The sequence below is a fragment of the Macadamia integrifolia genome, unplaced genomic scaffold (assembly GCF_013358625.1).
Source record: "Macadamia integrifolia cultivar HAES 741 unplaced genomic scaffold, SCU_Mint_v3 scaffold_260A, whole genome shotgun sequence".
Lineage (NCBI taxonomy): Eukaryota > Viridiplantae > Streptophyta > Magnoliopsida > Proteales > Proteaceae > Macadamia > Macadamia integrifolia.
The window spans coordinates 130,267-154,214 of record NW_024870658.1 but is presented as its reverse complement, the minus strand read 5'-3'; the positions used below and the strand labels follow the sequence as shown (position 1 = coordinate 154,214).

The 23,948-nt window shown below is 38.3% G+C and overlaps 2 protein-coding genes across 3 annotated transcripts in view; both read left to right on the top strand.

Annotated features, from left to right (window-relative positions):
* Positions 1–6,705: 6,705 nt before the first annotated feature.
* LOC122071541 lies at positions 6,706–7,568 on the top strand. The gene has a single exon (XM_042635909.1). The coding sequence runs from the start codon at positions 6,896–6,898 to the stop codon at positions 7,385–7,387; it is 492 nt and encodes a 163-aa protein (XP_042491843.1). The 5' UTR covers positions 6,706–6,895; the 3' UTR covers positions 7,388–7,568.
* An 8,432-nt stretch (positions 7,569–16,000) lies between these two features.
* Positions 16,001–23,948, top strand: part of LOC122071548 (probable ATP-dependent RNA helicase ddx5) — a 28,237-nt gene continuing 20,289 nt past the window's right edge. Inside the window, exons 1-4 of one of the 2 annotated variants that reach the window (XM_042635918.1) lie at positions 16,001–16,279; positions 16,568–17,218; positions 17,517–17,605; positions 21,787–21,886. In XM_042635918.1, the coding sequence (XP_042491852.1) occupies positions 16,130–16,279; positions 16,568–17,218; positions 17,517–17,605; positions 21,787–21,886 (990 nt within the window). In that variant the 5' untranslated portion in view covers positions 16,001–16,129. The remainder of the gene's footprint in view (positions 16,280–16,567; positions 17,219–17,516; positions 17,606–21,786; positions 21,887–23,948) is intronic. The other variant, XM_042635917.1, reaches the window with a different exon arrangement.

Sequence of the window (23,948 nt, the reverse complement as noted above, 5' to 3'; positions counted from 1 at the left end):
TTCAATAGTCCAAACCCAAGTGGCTTATTTGGAAAGGAAATACACCCTCATCTCATTTCTGCTACATCCAGATTGCAATTTATTAAGCCAAAGTGGATTCAACTTGTGCCGGTAAAATGATCTTCTCAATGAAACTTGACGATGCAAAGATGAGTAGCGAGTGTTGGAGAAAGGATAGAAAGTCGAGTTCGTTGCTCGCAAGGTGATCGCCGATGATGAAAGATCATTTGTTACCTTCCAAGCTCAATATACAATCAATTATGTCATTATTCCAAGTTGGATCTATCGTCAAAGGCTCTAAAGTCTTTCCGGAGTTTTCACCCATCAATGAAGGGTTGAAATATGAGGTTGAAGAGCCTTCAATACGATACTTTTATAAAATATAATGAAATGACAACATTACCCCTTGATATGAACCGCTGTGACCACGTGCATATTAAAGGTTTGCGCATAAACGAGAATAAATAGTTTGTTGCCAAAAATTACAAATAAATCTTCAGCTATTTGTGATTTTTAATTTATTTTAATTTAAAATAAATATAAATAGACATCATAAGTCATACCAAATACTTATAAAAATAGAAATAGTTCAAATAAATAGAAACATAAATCAAACCAAAGAGAGCCTTAGTTAGTTTCCTATAATATGTTTTGATTTTTCTTTATATTAGCCATGTAATACGATTCTGGAGATTAGTTGAAATTGAGTGAATAGAAGAAATAGCAGAATTCTTGTGACGAGTTGAGTTTGTGTTGATTGTGCCTCTTCTTTCCCCCTGGTATTTTCTTATGGGACAACTCATCTTCTCGAATTAGTCCTCTCCTTTTCTTCTTAGTATTTGTGTGGGCGGTGGGCCCACAAGCGACCCAATAAGGTACATAGGTTCTGCTACAACCTTCCTTCCTTCCTTGATAGAGAGAATGTTGTTACATCACAATCCACGTACGAGACACAAGAGAGAGAGAGAGAGAGAACACCTTCTTTATTCTTCTTTCTTTTCTCTCCACTTCCATTTACAGAGTTGTAGAAGAGAAAAGAGATGCACACTGTGGGACAAAAGTAAAGAGATGCCCGGGGGAAACTAACATTGACCGAGGCAAAGGCTGCCTCGATGTTGCAGAGCAAAGTGGAGAGGAGCTCAATGGTCATGTGGTGAAGCTCAGGGAGGAGCTTGATGACCAAATGAGGGAGCTCAAGGGGTCCCTACAAGGTGCTCTCAACACCATAGACACCATAGTGGGTAACCAAGAGGAAATGGTGGCCACTTTTAAGGCTCAAGTGTCCAAGGCGTTGGACAAGGTGGAAGCTCGCATTGGATAAGTATGTGATGATTGGGCTACGAGTAGGAGGGCAACGGCGAGAGAAGCCACTACCTCTCTTGATGCATCTAAAGGGGATACACTAAGGCACAGGCGTGACAAGAGGGATAAGTTTACACCTAGAAACAAGTGCTTCTTGTACAACGAGATACATTGGGCAAGGGATTGCCCCAAGAGGAAAGCTCTCAATGCCCTATTGGAGGAAAAGGGCCAAAAGAAGAGCTACCTTACACGGAGTCCCCAATGCAGCTAGGTATCAACAGGGGCAAGATGGGGAGTCGAGGGCCCCAACTCCCAAGAGGGGTTGATGTGTGCAGAGATGTGCATCAATGTGAAGCCCACTCATGCTATGGTAGACATAGGCGCCACGCACAACTTTATCTCGACAGAGGAGGCAAAGAAACTTGGACTTAAGGTGTCCAAGGAGGGAGGATGGCTCAAGGCAGTCAACTCCCAAGCTCGTCCCATACATGGCACTACTTGAGGGGTCGAGATGAACATTGTGGCCAAAGAGGGTGTAGAGCTTATGACAACCATGTGGCTCAAGGATGTCAACTTCCAGGATCCTCCCATATCTGATGTTGCTCGAGGGGTTGAGACTAACATTGGGACTAAAGGAGTTCTCCAACACCATCCAGTAGCTAGGAGTTTACATGCCCATGGATGGGAGGGCAAGACAAGGAGATTTTGGGAGCAAGATGGCTTGCTCCACTCCAAGAAGAGGAAGAGGCGAACGAGAGAACGAAGACAACCAACTGACGTTATAAGAGGCTCAAGTTATGGGACTACGATGAGAGCCCCAATAGGCGTTACTCCATGCAAGAGCAAGGCTGATTTGGTTGCTGATCCGAGCATCCAGAGACACAAAGTACCTCCTTGCATGGAGTATTTAGTCAAGTGGAAGGGGCGACCAGAGAGCAAGATGAGATGGGAGACAACTGGCATGCTGAGGCAGCTTGTGAAAAAAAGCACCACAAGGAGGTTGCGACGAGGGCGTCGCCAACTTTGGTGGGGGAGAGTGTCACGACTCGCCTAACATAGGCCCATGGGCCTAGCTCACCAACCCATGGACTTAGCCATTGGGCTAAGAAAGGTCTAAGTTCTAGAGTTTTATACAATGTGATGATAACTCTAGATATTTTGTAAGAAGATATTTTGTAAGGAGATATTTTGTTGGGAAATTTCTAAAGTTCTCCACTAAGGAAGTGGGAATCTTCTAGTCTTCTTCCCAACCGTTGAATGGAGGACATGTGTATATATCTTAGCAATTCATTATAACTTGGGGTGCCTATAAATGGAAGTGGCCTCATTTGACAAATGCAGAAACCAAAAGAGTGTACTCATGATGAACACATTTATGTGTGAAATCTAGGGTAATAAAACATGCATTTAATATATTTAGAATAAAGCTACCTTGGGTTTTACTCTCTTTTTGCAGGTTTTGTATTTTAAAGACTTTAAGCATTATCGGGCGTCATATCTCTCCAACAACAACTACCTAGTGTAGTTGGTGAGCTATGGTGTGTAAAATCCCCTTGCTCACCAGGAAGTTTCAAGTTCGAACATTATGGTTGTCTTTTTTTGAGAATTTTGTTAAAAATTTCTTACTTTTCACTCACTTAAAGCACTAAGGGCATGGAGGGGATTTCCACATCAAATTAGAAGCAAAGAAAATCATGGGAGGAGTTTCCTGCGCAAGAAGAAACAAAAAAATAAATAAATAAATAAATAAATTGGGAGAAATAAATCTTGTCCAAATCTTCTCTCCTCCACATCATCGCCAAAAGATTGTCCAAATCACACAAAGCAAGAAGGAAAATTGTCCCTTGGAGGGAGAAAAAGAAGAGACAAATAAATTAAAAAAAAAATAATAAGCAAAAAAAAAATCATAAAAAATTTCTCCTAGTTTATTTCTCTCTTCGCTCTCGTCCACCTTAGCACTTACAACTCATGTAAGTGGAAGGGGGACAATTCATTCTTCTTCTAGGGTTTTTTTTTTTAGTTGCTCTATCTCTTTTTCTAGTTTTCTCTTTCTCTTTCTCTAGTTCTAGGTTTATGCTTTAAACACTTTTGCAAGTTCTTTTTATTCAATTAATGCAAGCACTTTTGTTTTTGATTCAATCTTTTATTTTTATTATTTAAGCAATTCAAATTGTAATTTTCAAGTTCTAGTTCTAGGCTTAGTTCTAGGTGACAAGAATAAGCTATGAAGCATGTCTTTCAAGTTCAATTTTTTTTTTTTTTTCAGATTTATTTCCTCTAGTACTAGAAATTTCAGATTTCACTTTGGCATTATTAAAAGAAAAAAGTAAATAAAGTGATTGCTCTCCTTGTGTTTGACCCGTAACTACATTGATCCGTACACTTGTGGTTACATTTAAGCAGTCAGTAAAGGATTTCCAGATAGAAGTCGCGAAGAACCATCTGAGGAAAATGTGATCGATGCTATCCTCGTCTTGGTTTCAGAGGGCACACCTAGAAGCAAGGTAAATCCCCTTATGTCTAATCTATTCATCTATTGGCAGTCTACCATGTGCAAGGCGCCAACCTAGTGGAGAACCTAGGTGACAGACCTTTCTTCCAAACCAGAGTGCTTAGCCTTCCTTCTAATGCCCTCCCAAGCTGAGGCTATAGAGAAAGTTCCCAAAGTACACAAAGACCAACAGCATGTGTCATCTAATTCACCTGAAGGAATTTTAATTTGCTTAACTTTATCGAAAATTCTTCTCAGCTCCGCCGATCTCACCTCAAGGAGTGCCCATTCTCCATCACAAATAAATTCTCTCACCTTAGCGGTAAATCTAAGAGTTGTTAGGTCTAATCTCTCTAGCTCCTCTAGAACAGATTTAGGTCCCCACCATTTATCTTTCCAGAAATTTGTAAGATTACCATTACCGATAATCCATCTTTCATTTTCTTCCTCAAAACTCTAAACTTTTTTAACCACCAAGGCAATAGAAGAAGAAACTCCTTTTCTGAAGTTACCATCTTTTTTAACAAAGCGGGCTTTAAGGAAGGAACTGATGGTTGTCCTCTTATGCTTGATCCTCCAAGCAAGCTTGCACAACATAGCTTTATTGGTATCACGGAGTCTCCTGATACCTAAACGGCCTTCCTCTTTAGGCATGCAAAGGGAGTCCCATTTAGCAGTAATTTTCCTGGAAGTTTCAGTCTCCCCCGTCCAAATGAAGTTTCTCATCCATCGTTCCATTATAGACAAAAGGGAAGATGGCCACCAATAAATAGCAAAACTATGGTTAGGGATACCTGCAATTACTGATCTGACCAACTCCGTTCTGCCCGCCAAAGACAAGAGGTTTCCTTTCCAACCCGCTAGGCGGCTCTTCACCTTGTCCATCACTGGAAGCAGGGCCTCTTTTTTCACTCTACCCTTAAATATTTCAACTCCTAAGTAGCAAGTTGGGAAAGTGCATATCTGAATTCCAAGGGTATCAGCAATTGTCTGCTTGTGAGCAGGAGCTATCTTTCCTAGGAAAAGCTTACTTTTCTCAAAGCTGGTGCATTGGCCTGAAAAGTCCTGATACTTCATCAAGAAGGATTTCAGAGCATTTACATATCTCAATGAGGCGTTGATGAAGATGAATATATCATCTGCGAATAAAATGTGTCCAGGAGTAGTCATGCCTCTTGGGCCACTGATTGGTTTGAGACTCTTGCTCTAAACCAGGTTTGACAACCCTCTAGACAGAACTTCTTCTGCTATGATAAACAATATGGGGGATATAGGATCACCTTGTCTTAGGCCACGCTCCACCCCGAAGAAGCCCTGAGGACCTCCGTTCACCATAATAGAAATTTTGGTCAATAGCAAGAGTTGGTGTAGCCAATTGATCCATTTGTTAGAGAACCCAAATTTACTCAACATCTGAAAAATAAAAGACCAGAAAATTGTGTCATAAGCCTTCCTTATATCAATTTTAAGACCGAGGCCCCCACCTCTGGTTGCAGAGAACATTAAATTTGCAAGCTCAGAAGCCACCGCTATGTTGTCGTGGATCATCTTCCCCTTCTGAAAGGCACTTTGCTCTTCTGAGATCAGACGAGGGAGGAGAGTCTCAAGGCACATCGCCATAACTTTGGATATGATTTTACAGAAAAAGTTGCCCATACAAAGAGGCCGAAATTGCTCAAGAGTATTTGCACCATCCACGTTTGGAATCAACACCAGAAAATTATTATTTACCCCATTTGGCATGGACCCAATGCTGAAAAATTGTTTCACTGCGTTGCAAACCTCCACTTCCACCATATCCCAGCATTTGCGAAAGAATGCACCAGAGAATCCATCGGGGCCCGGTGAGCTGTCCGGGTCGAGCTCCCAAACTGCCCTCCTTATTTCCTCATTCCCAGGAAGATAGTCCATCTTATAGCAGTCCATCTGATTAAGAACTTTTGGGATATTATCCAATAAATCCTCATGATTCACTGTGGTGGAGGCTCTATGGAACCTCTCGTAAAAGTCCACAATATATTCCCCTATCTGATTATGCCCTTCCACAATGGTCCCATCCGACTTCTTGAGCGCTCTGATTGAGTTTTTGTTTCTTCTCATTTACATAATTATTTCTTAACGTATGCTTGTATGTTAATTGCCTTTTGTCTTCACCCATATTGTTCAAATTTAACCATTTAAAACTCGTATCATCCGTTTTCAATTTTTTCCATTCTTAAAAATTTTGACCATCTTTTAAACTAGTACTCCATTGATTCATTAAAAAATGTCTATATTAAACATCATTTTTTGTCATTCGCTTTTCAAAATAATTATCCTCAATCAATCGACAACCTTTCTTTTTAGATTCTTGGTCATTGAGTCAGGAGTAATTTTTTAGAGGCGAGAGATTGTTGTTTAGTCGCGTAATATTGTCCTAATGTGGAGGGCTAATAAGAACACATGCATGGACATCAACATAAATGAGATTTTTGAATTCACAAGGGGTGGGACAAAAATTTTTATGCATTACACTGTCTCGGCATAGGGACTACTCGGCCAACCATTTTTTATCATATTCTTAATATAATAAAAGTGAAAAAACCCTGTGCCAACACTCATACTCAGGTCACACAAAAAGACAATGCTACCCCACGTGTTAGGGCATAAATAATATTGATGTGCATCCTCTCATTGATTTAATGTGCTGATGTTTCTTAAGCCAATAGGATAAGGTTGTTTTTCCTTATAACAAAATACAGAAAGAACAGAAATATCGATTTTTTTTTTTTTTTTTCTAGTTATAATAGAAAGATCCAGCTCCTTGTCATTACCAAATCATGAACACGTGTTGATCAGTAGGGCAAAGCATCAGATATCAGACAGATGGATAGCGAACCTTCTAGGTTGTGAATCCGGATCATGTTCTTGTTCTCGTTCTCGTTCTCGTACGTTCCTGCTTCTAGATCCTATCACCACCCCCAGCCACTTTCCGTCTCCATCCAGCGACTTCCAAAACTCTCCATAAAACGCTCCCAACCTTCTCATTTCTGCATCGACTCACAGCACTCACAGATCGCAACTGAACTGAAAACCCTAATCGTTAATTCTAGCTAAGAATATATGGCAACGACACTGGAGGCGAAGGAGAAGAAGAACAAATCGAATGAGGAGGAGCCAGTGATCCTAAGGTTGAGGCACAGGGACGAGGAAGGACGCAAGTGTGTGGAGAAAGCGGAGGTCACGACCCATAACCCTGAGACCATCAAGTACATCGAGAGGAAGCTCTGTGATACGGGAGTGCAACGCATGGAGCGTCATCCTGTCGATGGACTTCCTCTGGTTCATTTACCCAAGTCAGGTCACGGCGGTAAGTATACTTGGGAGGGTCCCGGTGACTATACGGGGAATGAATTGGAGGCCGCGCCGCCGGCTATTGACGAGAAAGACCCGAATTATGTGGATGAAGAGGAAGAAGAGAAGATCTTGAAGGGTGAAGAAGAGGAGGTTGCTGGGTTGGTGGTTGGAGAGGTTGAGGTGGCTAAGGCTGTTGAGGATAGGGAGGGTCTTGGTGTTGCTAGAGTTGAGGTTCGTCCTCCTCCTGAGGTACTCTGAGATCAGCTTTCTTCACCTTTCTTCATCTTTCTAGTTACCCTTTCTAACTTGTCTCCGTCGGTGACCGGCTGTGACTGCTTTTAAGGGAATTGAAAAGAAAAAGGAGAGAGAGTGGAAGGGATGAATAATGTAACAACGATTATATAAAGGAAAGTTGGGTTTGTGTATGCAATTGAGAAGAATCGATGGAGTCTTTTGGATTAATAATTGTTGTTGAAAGATCTCTTTTTTTTTTTTTTTTTCTATCCTCACTCCAATGATCACCTGGTTTAGATTTTAGAGGGGGGCAAATTCTGGCTGGTTCTAGAGAGGACGGTGGCATAATTTGTCCTATCCGGTCTAACTGTTTTTTCATTTTTTTTAAATAACCAGATTTTCTTAAGAAAACTATAATGTTAAAAAAATTATATATATATATATATATATCCATGGTAATGATCATAGCCTCGAGCCAAAATCTTGATTCAGCAAATCACGTTTTCGTAGGATTAATTAGGGATAGTAGAGTGTGCCAATTTGAATTTACAAACAGTAGATTTGATTGGTGCTGGGATAAGGGCTTAGAAACATTATTCGTTACAATGGCTTTGGTTTTAGTTTGTAATAATATTTTTTATTTTTTGGTTAATATAAAAGTGAGTCTGGATCCTCTATCTATATGTATGAGGAGGTAATTTTTATTAGTATACGATATCTTGTATTTCATCGTAGTTTAATTCAGGGAGTACTAGTGTAGGCGTCTCGACAAGTGGGATGGTGGTCTTGCTTAACGGGGGTGTTAGGGAGTATAATCCCTTCTTGAATATTTTATTTGAATGTAGTTTTGTACTTTTTGGATTAGAGTTTTTTGTTATATATTTGTAACGAAGTTTTCTTTTTTATAATACAAGTAATATTGAAAAATGTGAAGAAGAGTGTTGTAACCCTATTCTCATTGATAGTGAAGTAGGATTTTATCTCACCAAGGATTTGAGTAATTTTGTTGAACTTCGTAAACTTGTGTGTAGTGTATGTTCTTGTTTTTCGTTATCTTTTGTATTATTTTAAGGTTACATTTCTACAATTTTCCATCTCAAAATGGATTTATATATATATATATATATATTTTTTTTTAATAAAATGAATGGTTACTAATGAAGTATTATCTCCATCCTAACTTACACGGCTGCTAAAGGGACAGAAAATTATCTACCACCATAGGTAGAGAACGAAATAGTGTGTTATAGGGACAAAAAATTATCTACCTACATATGATAAGACTCCCCTTCTAGCAAGATCCCAAGTTAATATGCGGGCTCGGTACATTAATGGCCCTTTTTGTTTCGGCTCTCCAAGTCTAATTTTTAGGATTCTAACCAATTTCCAGGTTTATTCTAATTATTCTTATTTCAACGTCTAATTTTGAATACTTCTTTTTTTTTCTTTTAATGGTAAACGACTACATGAATTTTATTTTTTGTTGGTAGAATGAATACTTGAACTTTGCATCTATGTAAGAACGTCAAACGGCTAGTCTGGTTCGATTTTGAATTTTAATTATTTCATATTTTATTTAGGAAAAATGTTGGGTAAGCTGTCAATATATCTAGATATGTGTCTAGGCTGGGTAAGTTGCAAGTACACCTAGATTTGTATCTATCTCTCTTCTTTCCCTTAAAAAATTACTTTAGGGGTGTTAATCATATGCTTGCATTGATTATTAATGGGGCTTGTTCGTTTAAAGATTGGCCTGACCCAGATTGATTATTTAATATGTCAGGTTCAGGTCTGATCTGTTTATAAATATGTAATACACGGTGCAGAGGGTAGGGTAAGCCCGACAAATATCTTTACTTCTTGATTTTCAAACTTTCCTTCAAGGATCTTTGGAAAGAACAATCTAGACCTACAATTGATAGGGATGATTTTGGGCATGGCTTCTGGAATGCTGGGAATAGAGATACCTTTGTATCAACACCAACACAATCACCAACAAATGATGAGATTCGAGTACAGCCACGCCGCAGACCACCACTCACTGTTTCTACAAGCAGTAGTGAAACAACAACGTATCCTTACAACAACATTAAAGGCAAGCAACAACAGCAATTGGATTGATCACATGATGAAACTCCTCATCATAGGCGTCTTCTACATTGGTGATGCCGCCACCGACCCTTCTTCCAAAGGCAAGAAGAAGTCTGGTGGGCTGTTGCGCAGAAGAAAGGCAAGTGGAAATTGGTATCCCAATCTATTAAGTTTGGGGGATTTTACTACTGTTTTACCTGTAAACTTGTCATTTAAAAATATTAATGTTCTTAATCTAACTAAATGAATTTTTAAGTTTAGTTTTATTTACAAAATGAGGGATTTATTCAATATTATTATTTAGGGCAATTTACAATGCCACCCCTTAGAGAATGTCACTATTAGAGATACATCCCCTGCATAATACTAAATTATACTTACACCCCCTATCGTCAGTTATCGTTACGGAATATACCTCAAATGCTGATATCAGCTAGTATATTTTTTTACCTCTACAATTGGTGAAAGGGTACCTTCGTAATCAAGAAACATAACGATTTGTTTCCCCTTTGAAGCAATAGTAATTTCCTCAAACATACTTAAAGCCGATGGGTGATGAAACATCCAAGAACCCTGTTCTTCGATAGCAGAAAGAGAAGCAGAGGACTTGATAGACTTGGAGAGGAAGCGTTCATTGAATCAAACAAAACATTGATTTTGGGTTAAGGGCTTATTTCAAGATTATTATGAAACTTCTTCTTTGGATTCTTGGGATTGAGTGGTTTCTGGCCCGAAGATGAAAACAGGGACAGGGACGAGTTGGACTCGACCAACGTACTAATTGTCATGTTAATTGCAGAATCTTCATCGGAGATGACCACGTTCTGCTTCATCATCTTTGTTTTGTCACTGAAATTCACTAAAAGATGGCCCAAATTTGCAATTTTAGTAAAACCAAAAGAAACAGAGACAGTAGCAGAGAATCCACTCTTTAGAAACCCAACAAGAATCACAAAAAGAACCCATTCAGGATTATGAGCTGTACCTGATTCTAAACTGAGAGAAGAAACTAAAAATCTAGAGGATGTAATGAACGATGAACAAGAGAAAGAAAGAAGTAATAGAAAGGAGGACTCCTTCCGCTGCCTTGGCAATGATAAAACCCAATTAAACTGATGGCAGGACAGTGTGAGCGTAATTTGGTATTATGAAAGGATGTACCTCTAGTGGTATTCTCTAGCTAGTGATATAAATTATCTTATTATTAATTAACAAATGAGGATGTTACATAAATTTTAGAGAAAATTGCATTGCCACCCCCTGAACTTTGGTCCTTATTCAACGTCACCCCCTGGACTTTTCGAAACGTCAAAGCCACTGCCTAAAAATTCAAAAAATTTCAAATCGGTCCCTGCCGTTAGTCGACCGTGTTAAATGAATGAAAACCTGTTAGTTTTTTTACAATATACCTAAAATACCCCCACCTATTATGAGAAGACAATATTGCCCTCCCTTTTATTTGCTTCTTCTAAACCCATCTCCCATTTCAGTCCTCTCACTCACTCGGTTGAACAAGAAGAAGAAGACAGTACGGTAACTTGCAACTCGATCCATCCCTCCGGCGTGCGATTCTCTTCCCTCCGGCATGCAAAACTCTTCCCCCCGGCATGCGAACCTCTCCCCCCTCCGGCGTTTGAACCTCTCCCAAGGTATGTAGGGTTCAACTTCTTCTTCTTGGGCATTCAGGGCTCTTCTTCCTTGGTTAATCTAGGAACAGTCCTCACTCTATTCAATATTCATTTCTTCTCCACTGTCCCATCAACCCCACTATTTGTTCAAATTTTTGCATCAAAGTTTCATCAGAACATGAAAAACTGGTTGTTATGGCCTGTCGATTAGTATTTGTCGCAACAGAGGCGAATTTAAATTCTTCTGCTACTCCATTCTTGTATTTCGTTCTGTGTTCTTAAATTTCGTTTTGGGTATGAGAATGGTGATTGTTTTGTAATTCAGTAATTAATTTGGACTCTTCACTATGTCAATATCCTTGAATTTATCTGATTTCGCTTCTTATTTTGTTTGAAATCCTGATTTTCTCGAGGGTTTATGGGTGCTTTGTCACTTAATTTGTTCTGTTTCCAATAGCTTGCTTGCTGATGAATATGGTGGTTTCTGTTGCTTTGTCGAGCTTTGAAAAGGCTGGTGAAGTATACAAGCCCATGTTAGAGGTTACCTTGTACGCAAGCAAGCAATTGCAACTCTTCATAGTATGCAAGCTCTTATAAGCAGGTAAGGCATTGTTTGCTCACATAGAGCTTGTAGTCTTCACAACAAAGATCACCACAAGTTTCAACCAGAGCTCCAACCTCGTAAATCCATTGTAAGTTTCAAACTTTTAACATTTAAATCCATTGTAAGTTTCAGTGTTTTCTCTGTTCTAGACCTATGACTTGTGTTCCCTGTGTTTGAGTTATGGGTCTATATTTTGAGCATTTCTCATACTCTAGATGCTAAATAATTGTAATCCACTTTTACCATGTTTAATTTGCAGATAACCGATGTCTACCACGAGTGTCAATGACAGCAGTCAAAGTGGGTTAAGGCTTGTGAATGTTAGATGCAAATGTCCTTAACCCAAAAGGGCATTGGTGCGAATTTCAGAGTCTAATTCAAACCCAAACATGTTCTACTACTGCTACCCTGAAGCACCAAGAGGATGTCGATTCTTCTCATGGTGTGAACATATAGCTGCACCAAGACTTTTGCCACCCCCTGCAACTAATTCAGAAGCAGTTGTTGGTGAAAGAATCCAGAGTCAACAGATGAAAGAAGAGATTCATGCCTTGAAGAAAAGAATTAAGCATTTAGAGAAAGTGTATGGAACGATGAAAATTGTAATTGGTGTGTTTAGTGTTATGTGTTAAAAAATGATTTTACAATGTTTAATAGTGAAGTTGTGTCAAGTATGTAAGAATCTGAACTAAATGAAATCATTCATTCTCACTATTCTTATTACTAAGTTATTGATTAATCATGACCCTCAAATTGAATGGGTAGCATTTTGATGGAGAGAGGGCTAGCATTGTGATGAGTTTCGAAAACAAACAGACAACATTTTGACTGTAAATGGGCAGCATTTTAGCTATAAAATGACATTTAATACCTGTAAATAAATAATTCCAAATTGACAATATGATTTTCTCATACCAAATTGACATCTCATGTCTAATATTAAATGGATAATATCTTAATTAAATATCTGTAACATTACACACTTGAAACCAACATATTTCATCACAACCTATACCATAAAGAAACATCCAAAACATATCCATGAATACCTGTTCAAATTCTTGTTCATAGTATATTCCATACAATCATCTCTAGTGTGAAATAGAAATAGTTCTTAAAAAAAAAAACAAATCCGTCAAAAACATCCAAAACCATAAGGAAACACCCCACTGTCTTAAAGTCAGAAAAAGTAACTTAATAGAACATTGTTTTCTTGTTCTAAATTAAAACATCCAGATTGCTTGTGCTTCATTTCTTCTCCCTCTCCCTTGCTGTCCTCTTTGCTCGATCGGCCTTCTACTTGGTTAATACCTTGTCTTGTAAACATCCAACTGTGCTAGATATAGATACCTGTGATCTAGTCAGTCGTTGAGATGTGCTGATCTCATCTTCACTCTCTCCTTTATGTTTTTTCTACACAACAACAAATAAGTATGAGATATTTATTAAACAAGTTTCAACTAAATAAATAAATTGAGTTGCATTTACCTTTATATTCTTCTTTTTACTAGTACATTCATTCTACTCAGCATCTCCAGCCCTCGGGCATGTCCTCCTATTGTGTCCTTCCTTCTTGCAGACGTCACACCTAATTGATGATAATCTCATCAGACACTCTCAGTTTCTTACCAGTAGCTTCACTTCTGCTACTAGCTCTTCCACTAGAAGTAGCAATGCTCACACACCTTGTAATGGTCTTGGTACCTTTACCTCCCCTAGCAGTAGCTGTAGCACAAGCAGTAGCACTTCCACTTCCACTACTATTAGCACCAGTAGTAGCTCTACATACAATAATTTTTCCCTTGCTCTGACCAGGACCAACACCATATGGTTGTAGAGCCTGTTGACATTGTCCAGTAGGTTCATCATCAAGTTCACCATCTCTATCATTAACTAGACTGTTAGGGAATCAGTTAACCGTAAATTCATCGGTTGCAGACTTGCTGTGAACAATGTCATCCACATATATATTTATCATATCACAACTATGCAAGCCAAACAACTCATACACTGATGAATCATCTGTTACCTCCCTTATCTCATTGTTTGGTAGTATACACTTCACTTTGAAAACTACATTGTGACCCACAGGCACATGTGTGATGAGTTCATTGTAGATGTTATACACCATGTCCAAGTAGCTATATAAGTCTGGATCAACAATTTTAACTACAGTATTTCCACTCCAATGGTATTCAATAGCACACTTAACATTCATTGCTAAAAAAAAAAAAAAATCAGATGTGAAAACAGAGAAAATCAGTAACGTTACTTAATACTTATTGATACAATATGTAGAATGGCCTTTCCGGATCACAAATTGCCAAATAAGTTATTTTTGTCATAGTAGAAGTTGAGAATGAAATTAGGAACTGACAACTAAGAAGAGAAACTAAATGCATTCCCAAACAAGCTAAAGCATTAGAATGGTAAACTCTTCATCAAACATTTCAGATAATACACAAGTTAAAGCATTTATATATCAAAAAAAGAAATTTTCAAATCAAAATCAAGGACCAATCATAACAATGCATAATACAGAGAACCTAATCATAGAATTTTTTAAATATCAACTATTTTTCCATATATATTTTCTCATAACAAAATAGTCTGGTTAACTCATCAATCCAAACTTAACATAAATAACTGATCTTTTCTAACTCTTTTTTTATTTTTTTTTTCCAAAAATGATCAAGTTTCATAATCTACCCTCATATGTGAATACAAACAGCATTTGGGATAGATAGATATGATATGGATTCCTCTTACAGAGCCTCTCACTTCCAAAAGATTTTGAAATCTAGAAAATTCAATTCATACATTCAATAAGCTCCTTCATTTTCTGAATTGTTTAACAACAACAATCGCCAAATCACATCTAAATATACAAGAAAATGATGTCAAAATCTCAACATATGGGCACATATTGCAAGATCATCACCCCAATCGTGGGATGATTCTTTGTACTGCAAAATCTCATCATCATCTTTTAGAGATTAACACTAATTAATCAATCCGAACTGGAAAACACCCCAATCGTGGGATGATTCTCATGGACAGCAAAATCTCATCATCATCTTCTAGGGATTTACACTACTTAATCAATCCGAACTGAAAAATTAAAAATCCCCATCTCCAGTATTCCATAGGATATAAACCCTAGATTAACCAAGGAAGAAGAACCCTAAATGCCCAAGAAGAAGAAGCCAAACCCTACATACCTTGGGAGAGGTTCGCACGCCGGAGGGCGAAGAGGTTCGCATGCCGAAGGGAAGAGCTTTGCATGCCGGAGGGAAGAGAATCGCACGCCGGAGGGATGGATCGAGTTGCAGGTTACCGTACCATCTTCTTCTTCTTCTTGTTCGACTGAGTGAATGAGAGGAGTGAGATGGGAGATGGGTTTAGAAGAAGCAAATAAAAGAGAGGGCAATATTGTCCTCTCACAATAGTGGGGGTATTTTGGGTATATTGTAAAAAAACTAACATGTTTTCATTCATTTAACACGGTCGGCTAACGGTAGGGACTGATTTGAAATTTTTTGAATTTTTAGGGGGTGGCTTTGATGTTTCGAAAAGTCCAGGGGGTGACGTTGAATAAGGACCAAAGTTCAAGGGGTGGCAATGCAATTTTCTATAAATTAAGATAATTTTCACCGATAGCTATCGGTTCGTTTGCTTTTAGCTTCTGATAACATTTTGTTGGTTATATCAGGTTTTTCATATTTCTTTTGGGTTTGATTCATTCGATTGACGGTTTATCTGGTCGGCATAAATTTGTTTTAAACTTCACATAATCCCTAAACCAAAAACTGATCTCAGTTAAATTTGTTTTTTCAACTTTCTATAATCCTAAAACCAAACACAACCTTATTTTCAGTTCGGCTTTCTATTTTTTTTTTTTTGGTATAAAATTATACTGATTTAATGTTCAAATTGAACAATTATGCGCTATTAACTCACTTAAGAAAAAAATTTTAAGGTAACAACACTTAAGGTAACAACATTTAAAGCCCGTTTGAGCTTGTTTAGACTTAAGTAGGTCCATACCTCGGTTAAGGCCCGTTTAAGGTAACCTGATTAAAGCGTAACATTGATCGGCCTGATTATAAACACATACCTTTCCCCTTAAAACTAGACTCATTTAATTAGATGGGCATTTACATGCAAGGTTTCTAGGTAGTCAAACCTGATCAGGTTCGACCGAGACTGACCCGGCCCCCCTACTCGTCTGGGGCTAACCACCCCACACCATCACACACGATGGTGTGAAATGGGGTGGGGTAGTTACGTCGTGTGAGATGGGGTGGGGTGGTTACGGAGAGAGAGGAACCTGATTCTTGAGATTCACCCCTTATAAACCCCCAAAACGTTTAGCAGTGTCACTGGTTCTCTGTCTACTATTCTTCTCTTTTGCCATAGCCGTCAAGGGGAGCAACAATAGCAATGGTGAAGGGCGAGGATGCAGTTCGGAGAAAGAAGAACAAGGTGATCCGTAAGAGGATGCAGAAGGACTCTTCATCTGTTTCTGCCCGCGTCGCTGCTATTATCGCCGCAAAACAACGCCGCAAGTCCGGCAAACGCCGCATGTGTGAGGTAGGTTGCTTCTTACTTCCTTCTCAGATTTTGAAGAGCCCATAAAAATCAGTTGCCTAATGGCTTTGAGTTAATCGATTCTCTAACACAATCTGAGGCCAAAACGGGCTAATCGTTTCAATGGAACTCCTTCCGGCATTTAACTATGAACTGAACTCTTTTTATAGGTTTTTCTTTCCTGGTTTAATTCGTTAGGAAGCTTTGCTGTGTTAGAGACTAGTTATTTGTGTTGGGTTTTGCTCCTCGTTAATCAAGATCAATTCTTGTGGATTCTTTTTGGGTTTTCAGGGTATGTGTTTCGGTCTTCCTACTCCAGAGGATCCGTTCAATGACAGACACGGGAAGAAGGATTTCACCAGCAAGAAAGCCAAGACGGTACAGTCTTCCCAACGGGATGGAGGGTCTGTTTCTAAGAAGGATTCTGGCGGTAGGAATCCTGAGAAGTCAGAAAAGAGAGAACCCAATAAGGAGACGGCTATAAATCGAAAGAAAGGGAAAAACAAGTCGGTTGCATCAATTCGTAAGGAGGGCCAGCCTCAAGCAGCCCCTTCGAAACCAGCTAAAGAAAATGCTAAGCTCATTGGGAATGTTAGAGAGATTCACGCAAAAAACAGAGGGCTTTATGGAAGCTCAGATTGTCCATCTAAATTTCTTATTTTGTGCTTGAATTCCATACAAAATGCATTGCTGCATGATGATACCTTGAATGGCAATAAAGACAAGCATTTGTTGGTTAACACATGGGGATTTGAGTTCTGGAAATGTGGTTCTGCTGGATTAGATATACTTGAGACGACTGGAACTTGTTCTTCCACAGATCAGGTCGCGTGGATGGCCTCCACCGCAGCTGATACTATTGCGAGAAAGGAGAAAGAAGGTCTATCTGTCGGTAGCCCTTTTCTCTTATTTCTTGTTCCATCACAAGAGAAAGCCATCAAGGTTTGCATTTTTTGCTTTGTTAAATTTGCCCTCTCTTTTTTTTTCACCATTCTTTCTCATGACAACGGTAGATTATTGTTGCTTACTCTTTATGCTTAATGACAACGGTAGATGATTGTTGCTTACTCTTTATGCTTAATGACAACGGTAGATGATTGTTGCTTACTCTTTATGCTTAATGACATCATTTTACACCTGATGTCGTTAATCTTTTTTGCTTTCTGTTTTGCTGTATTTATCCTAGTGCTAGAAGTTACTGATTTGGTTTCCAATGCTATGTGCTTCACATTGTGCTCAGGTACGGTCAGTATGCAAACCACTTAAGTCTCTTGGAATACACACAGTTAGTGTACATCCTGGTGCGTCATTAGAGCATCAGATTCATGGGTGAGTAGCATCTGTGTTCCTTCTCTGGTATGTGTGTCACTGTTAGTTAATGAATATTGAAACCTTGGAACTGGTTTGTTGGCTTAATGCTGTTAATTAATGAGCATCTGTTGTACATGTAGTCAAGTACTCAAGTTGTGGCTTGTAATGCTGTCCATTTTCCTGAGTTTTTCTTATCTAAACCATCTGTTCCTGCTCAAAGTTGGGTGCACAGTAATGGCTAGAGTACTGGTACACATGCATGGACATATATGTGGGATGAATGCCAATGCACAGGGATAGGGGCGATTGATTGAATTAGATTCTGAAATTTGGCTAATCTAGGCCGTATCCTCTTTATCCAATGGTTGGAATGAACATGTCATCTATTTATGCGGTAGAATATGTCTTGTGATGTTTGGATAAGTAACAAACCCTTGTTTCACCTTTCAGGAAATATACTAATTGTTGAAAATAGTCCCACATCGGTTGAATGTGACCTTGGAGTTGGGCCTATACACTTGGGGGGTATCTCCACTTATGAGCTTAACCTTTTAATTAGGAAGCTTCAACATTGTATACCGTCATTTGGTCCTCCCTATTGATAACTGCCACATGAATGACCACCCAAAAAGAGGGGAACACGTGATGGGAGTTTTGGGAATTGCCCCACATTGGTTAACTGGGACCTTCTTGTTGGGCCTATACACTTGGGAATTACCTCCACTTAAGCTTATGCATTAAGTAGGAAGCTTTAACACTAATGTTATGAGGTAACTATGAACAAGCCGTAGCTCCCCTGAACAGTCTGCATACATAATATCATTAAGAAAGCCACAAGTCCTTGACAACACCAAGTTTCCCTCCTGGAGGACAAACCAAAGCAGGCTAAGGAAACAACAACCGAAGGAGGCTAAGGCAACAACAGCCGTATCACTCTCCCTGTAAGAGTGTCTTATAACTACTTGATCAAAAGTACTGGCATAGATATAGATAACACAATCTATGATTAAAGCTGCCACCCATAACCATGTGATCCCTTGTACCCAAGCCATCCAAAGGTCTTCATGAGTGGGTCATGCCGGCAACGTTGGCTGTTTGTGAGCCAATAATTATGCAGGTCTGGATCAATAGAACCAAATTAAGCGTGCAGGTAATGGGACCTAAAAAGACTAAGGACAATGCTGAGAAGGAACTTAGGAAATTTAGGGAGATGCTGAATAAATCAAAAGGGATTGATTCAATGAGTCTGAGAATTGGTTCGAAAAGGATTAGATGGCCTGAAACTTGGAGCTCTGATTGGCTAGTTTTCTCAGGATTTCAGTCGAATCTGATTGAACAAGATCATGTTCTGGTTAGATTTCTTAATAACAAAGAGATGAAGCATTTAGACTTGCAGGAGGAAACCAGTATGGAAGAGAAAACAAGATTGATTCCACTATAAGGAGACAGACCCAAAATAAAGAAAAGTCTGCTATGTAACAGGCTCTGAAATAGAGCATGAAAAAGTTGAAAGCAGGGTATAATGGCTAGAAAACAGAGCAGCAACAAGGGATTGAAAGAGGTGGTCTACTGACCTGCTGTATAGTTGTTACGAAACAGAAATAGAGGCCAGGTGACTCGGATAGATAGATAGATGAGGGAAAAGACTAAATAGAGGACAGATAGAGAAATTCAAATCTTCTTTCCAGTCTAACCTCATAAACATGGGGTAAAACCTGTTTCTTATATGCACTAAATTTTATATTTAGACTCTTAACTCTAAAAGCTTTTTGGCACAATCGAACTTAGTAATTAACTGGTACCCTCTTATTTAAGTAGAGGAAACCTATTAGGAATCTAAATTGTACAATTAGACATATTAATAAGCAGAAGAAAATTACAAATGTACTATCCCATTTGCCGCTAATCTATTCCGCAGACTGAAACTAAATAAAATTACAAATTTGCTACTCAATTCCAAATATTAACCCTTTTTACGATGGGGATAATCCTGACCCTTTGTTTAGGCCTGTAGGATGTTCCTGCATTAAATAAATCTTGCAAACGAATGAAAAACAAACTTCTGTCAACCCTTTAGACTTTAGAGACCTCTGCCCATGTGACTATTAATATGTCCCACCCAGCTAAACTAAGTAGAATTGCAAACTTTGCTCTTCATTTACACAGTGGGGCTAACCCTGGCCCTTTATTTAGGGCTTCAGGATGTTCCTGCGTTAAATAAACCTTGCCAAATGAAGGACATACCAATCTTCATTAGCCCTTAAGAGATCTTCTATTGCCACTGGGGCGGGGTTCCCAAAGGAGGCTCCTTCAAAATGTAATTTGAAGAAACCACTGGGGACATTACCCACTCTTGGTTGTAATTTCATTTTTTTGGAGGTGGGTGGAAAGGAGAGACGGGCCTATAGTTGTCACGGCGCCAAGGCGAACCAAGGCGTTGGAAGGTTGTCTAAGCGCTTAGGCGAAAAGGCGCACGCCTTAAGGCTAACAAGGCGACCAATTGTTATTTTTTATTTTTTCTATTTTCTAACATTATTTAGTAAGCTATATATAACTTGTATCATAAAAAATCAAGATTAAACAACATCAAGTCATTAAAAATCAATATTTAGCCATATTAAATCATAAAAAATTAACATTAAGTCATATTAAGTTATAAAAAATCAAAATTTAGAGAAATGCTCTGGTTCTATAATAAGTTTGACTGGTCAAATGATATTATTTTTGCATGAGACTTTTTGTATCAGTTATAATATAAAACCAGCTTTCCAACAAATCTAAGATTACTTAAATCTAAGCTGTAATCACAAAGTTATGCTCCGGTCAAACTTATTTTTAAGTGCGCGAATGCTGTTAAAATTGCCTGAATGAAAATAATTTTATGGATATCAAAACAAAAAATTATTTTACTGGACTTTTGGTTTTTAACAATGTTTTAACATGATAGAATTTATAAAATTTTCATAATTGAGAAAAACTCTATCATTTAAAAGTTGAAAATCGCCCCTATAACCAAAATCTAGTTTTTCTTCTGGGACTGGGGGGTTGACTTCTTATCCTTTTGGAATTTGATTTTTAAACTATTTTTATTGGATTCAAATAGGGGGTATTTGCTTATTTATGAATAATATCTTAAGTAAATAGCATTTACTTAAATGATATTTGGCATAAATAAGTGCCAAAACACAAGGCGGCATGAAGTGCAATAAGGCGACTGTCGCCTAGGCCCCAGGCAAACCGCCTGGACGCCTTGACGACTATGACGGGCAGACGGCTACACTTTGTAATAGCACAATCAGTAATAAAGGATAAGCATCCATATATTCCTTAATAAAATTTAAGAATCTGAGTAGCTAAGCCAGCAGGATGTAAGTACTAAGTAGCCACTGCACCTAAAGCAAAATTCTTTTCTTAGAAGCCACATATGCCATATATAGAAAGCAATTACTTTTTGTGCTGATATTCAATGATCTGACTTAGTTATAGAATTTGGAGTTGTACATACCCAAGAAGTTAAGTCTTCATTATTGGGCAAAAGCTTCGGACAAGAAGGTTCAAAACCTCTGAAGAAAAGGAGCAGTAGAAAAAAGTCTGTTATTGAATTAACCCATAATTGTTACATAGGGTGCAGGAAATAGTAACAGAACTCCTAAACTGTTTGACTTTCAAGCAGTGTGAACATCATCACAGATTTCCAATAAAATGCTTGATTCTCCCAGATATTTGAAGCTTCTATATTCAATCCAAGGTAAAGAAAGTGGTTGAGCATCCATCTTCAATGATAATCAGATTTTATAGTGTGTGAATTGCGACCTTACATCTTACAATCAGGTTGCCAAATATTGGAATTGGTGTATTGAGGATTTGTTGGGCTTCTTCAAGAGCCAAATATTGTAAATGAGCTTACTTGTTCAAGAGAGTTCATTTTCAACTAAATCTGCAATGGTACAAGTATTGCCAAATGACTGCAGCTGGAAATAAACTAGGAACCAAGTTATCATCGCATGACCTAATTTACAGTGCTAAATGACTAGATTGCCTTTTCATGTAAATAATATTTTCTTGAATATTTAGGGTACAAAAGTCAAGGATAACAGTTAGAAGTACATGAACATGCCTACCTTGTTAGAGGATTAATGCTAGATCTGCTTCCTATTCCACTTCTTATTTTTCATCTGTTCTTTGTTTTTTCTATATAGGTTAAGGAGTTGTGAGCCTGAGTTTCTTGTTTCCACTCCTGAGAGGCTTTTAGAGCTTATTTCTTCGAAGGCTATTGACATATCTGGGGTCTCGTTATTGGTAAGGCACGCTCATTGTTGTTGTATTGATTTCTTTAACCTTTTTTTCAGGGAAGCGTATTAACAGTACTAATAATGTCATGCAATATATTTCATTTGATCCCAATAATTGTAGTTCTCATATATTTCGATAGATCCCAAATGATTGTAGTTCTCATATGCTTTTATACTAATAAGCCATGTTATTAATTTTCACTAGAAAGGAAAAACGTTTTAATATAGTTGAAAGCATATCTACCTTATCTAAGCCCTACCCAAACTACTTAAGCTTGCTAACTAATCCTGTTCTGCCAGTTCATTCTATCTAGGGCCATATCATCTGCTAATATTGTTAGAAGTATTAAGGCATTATGATTGTGATGCAGTCAAACAAACACTAGATATCTGTTTAGAAATTAGGCCTATAATGGCACAACACAAGTCCAGTTCTAAGGAGATTTCTGTTGAATCAAGGGATGACAAGCATACTGGTTTTGACTTTCCAGCAGCCTGCAATGGGAAAGAAAGAGAGAATAAAGAGAGGAAAGAGGAGAGATAGGGCGGGGCTGTTTTGTGACTGTTAATAACAGGGTTTGAAGTATCAGTTCGTATTGGCTGATACATATCGGTATCGGTGGGTTTTGATACAATACTTATTTTTTTTTAAATAATCACGGGACTGATACGGTCCTACTATACAGATTGATACAGGTTTGATACACTCGATACGCCTCCTTTAAAAAAAGGGCGTACCCAGTGCACGAGGCTCCTGCCATTGTGGGGTCTGGGGAGGGTCATAATATACACAGCCTTACCCCCATTTCGCTGAGAGGCTGTTTCCTGACTCAGTACACCTCCTTTAAACCTGCAAAAAGGACACCATGAATGAGATATAAAACCGAAAGCGACCAAATTTATCTCTTTGATCTGAGTTGGGGGAAATCATCGAACTTAAAAGTGACCCTAATCTTTACTATTTCAACAAGTTTTAGGGTTGTACAATGCTCAAATCACGGATTGAAATAGATTTGGTGATGCAGAGTTAAGGTGAACCAGGTTGACCTGTTTGACAACCTCGACTGAGACAAACCGGGTTCGATGGGATTTTTGGGATCAATAGGATATTTTAGGAGTTACTTTATTTATGAAATATTGAGTTATTTTAATTGGGAAGATATCTAATCTTTTATTTTGGAAGATTTAGGAAGTGATTAGGTGTTTCTATTTCAGTTTTAGATTTAAATTAGGTTAGGGATTTCTTCCTTTTCCCTATGGCCTTCCATCATTTGGGAAAAAAAATGTAAAGTTGTAGATATCTTTTTTTGCTCAAATCTCTTTTCTGTTATGCATCACTAAATTTGGTAAAGTAAATTGCATAATAATAATGTGTTATATGCCTGAAAACTGTATTCTATATGCATCATAAGCACATCCATGCATTTCCTAGCATCTCTTCAATTCAATATGATATACTTATATTCTTGTTTAATAGTACCCTTGAGCTGTAACTTGAAGAAAAAAAGGGGGAATAGAGAGAAGAGAGGGGTAGGGGAGAAGACTCACATGGCTCACACACTTTACACAATAAAACTCTATTCAGCTGCATAATCTGATATAGGGTTACATTTTATATATTTATACTCAAAAGTAGAAACCTTGTGAATTTCAAACACTTAAAAAAAATAATTATTTATAAAATTAAAAACCACTAACTGACCTGATGGCCTTTAATACTTTTGTTGAAGGTCTCCTAATCACTCTTTTATACTGTGACTTGGTTAAGCAGATCAAAACGAAACCCTATCTAGCTAATAAGTGATGCTAATCTAACTCATACACATAAGACACTAATCTCATGTACCCCTTATGGACCTAAAATTTGGGCTCATTACAAGCGAAAACTGTAATATCCCACTTCTTAAACCTGGTCTGATTTCGTGGTTGAACCGGTTTAACCATGCAGGAACCGAGCCAGAGGATGTTAGAGCGAGTTCCTTATGGGCTATGATGGCACGGGTGACCTTAAACACCGGCTGGCCCGACAAGTCCGACCAGTGCCAGAAGAGACGGGAGTGCCCAAACCT

Bases quoted from the DNA above. Each gene is read 5' to 3' on its own strand.
- LOC122071541 (XM_042635909.1), top strand. From the start codon at position 6,896: ATGGCAACGACACTGGAGGCGAAGGAGAAGAAGAACAAATCGAATGAG.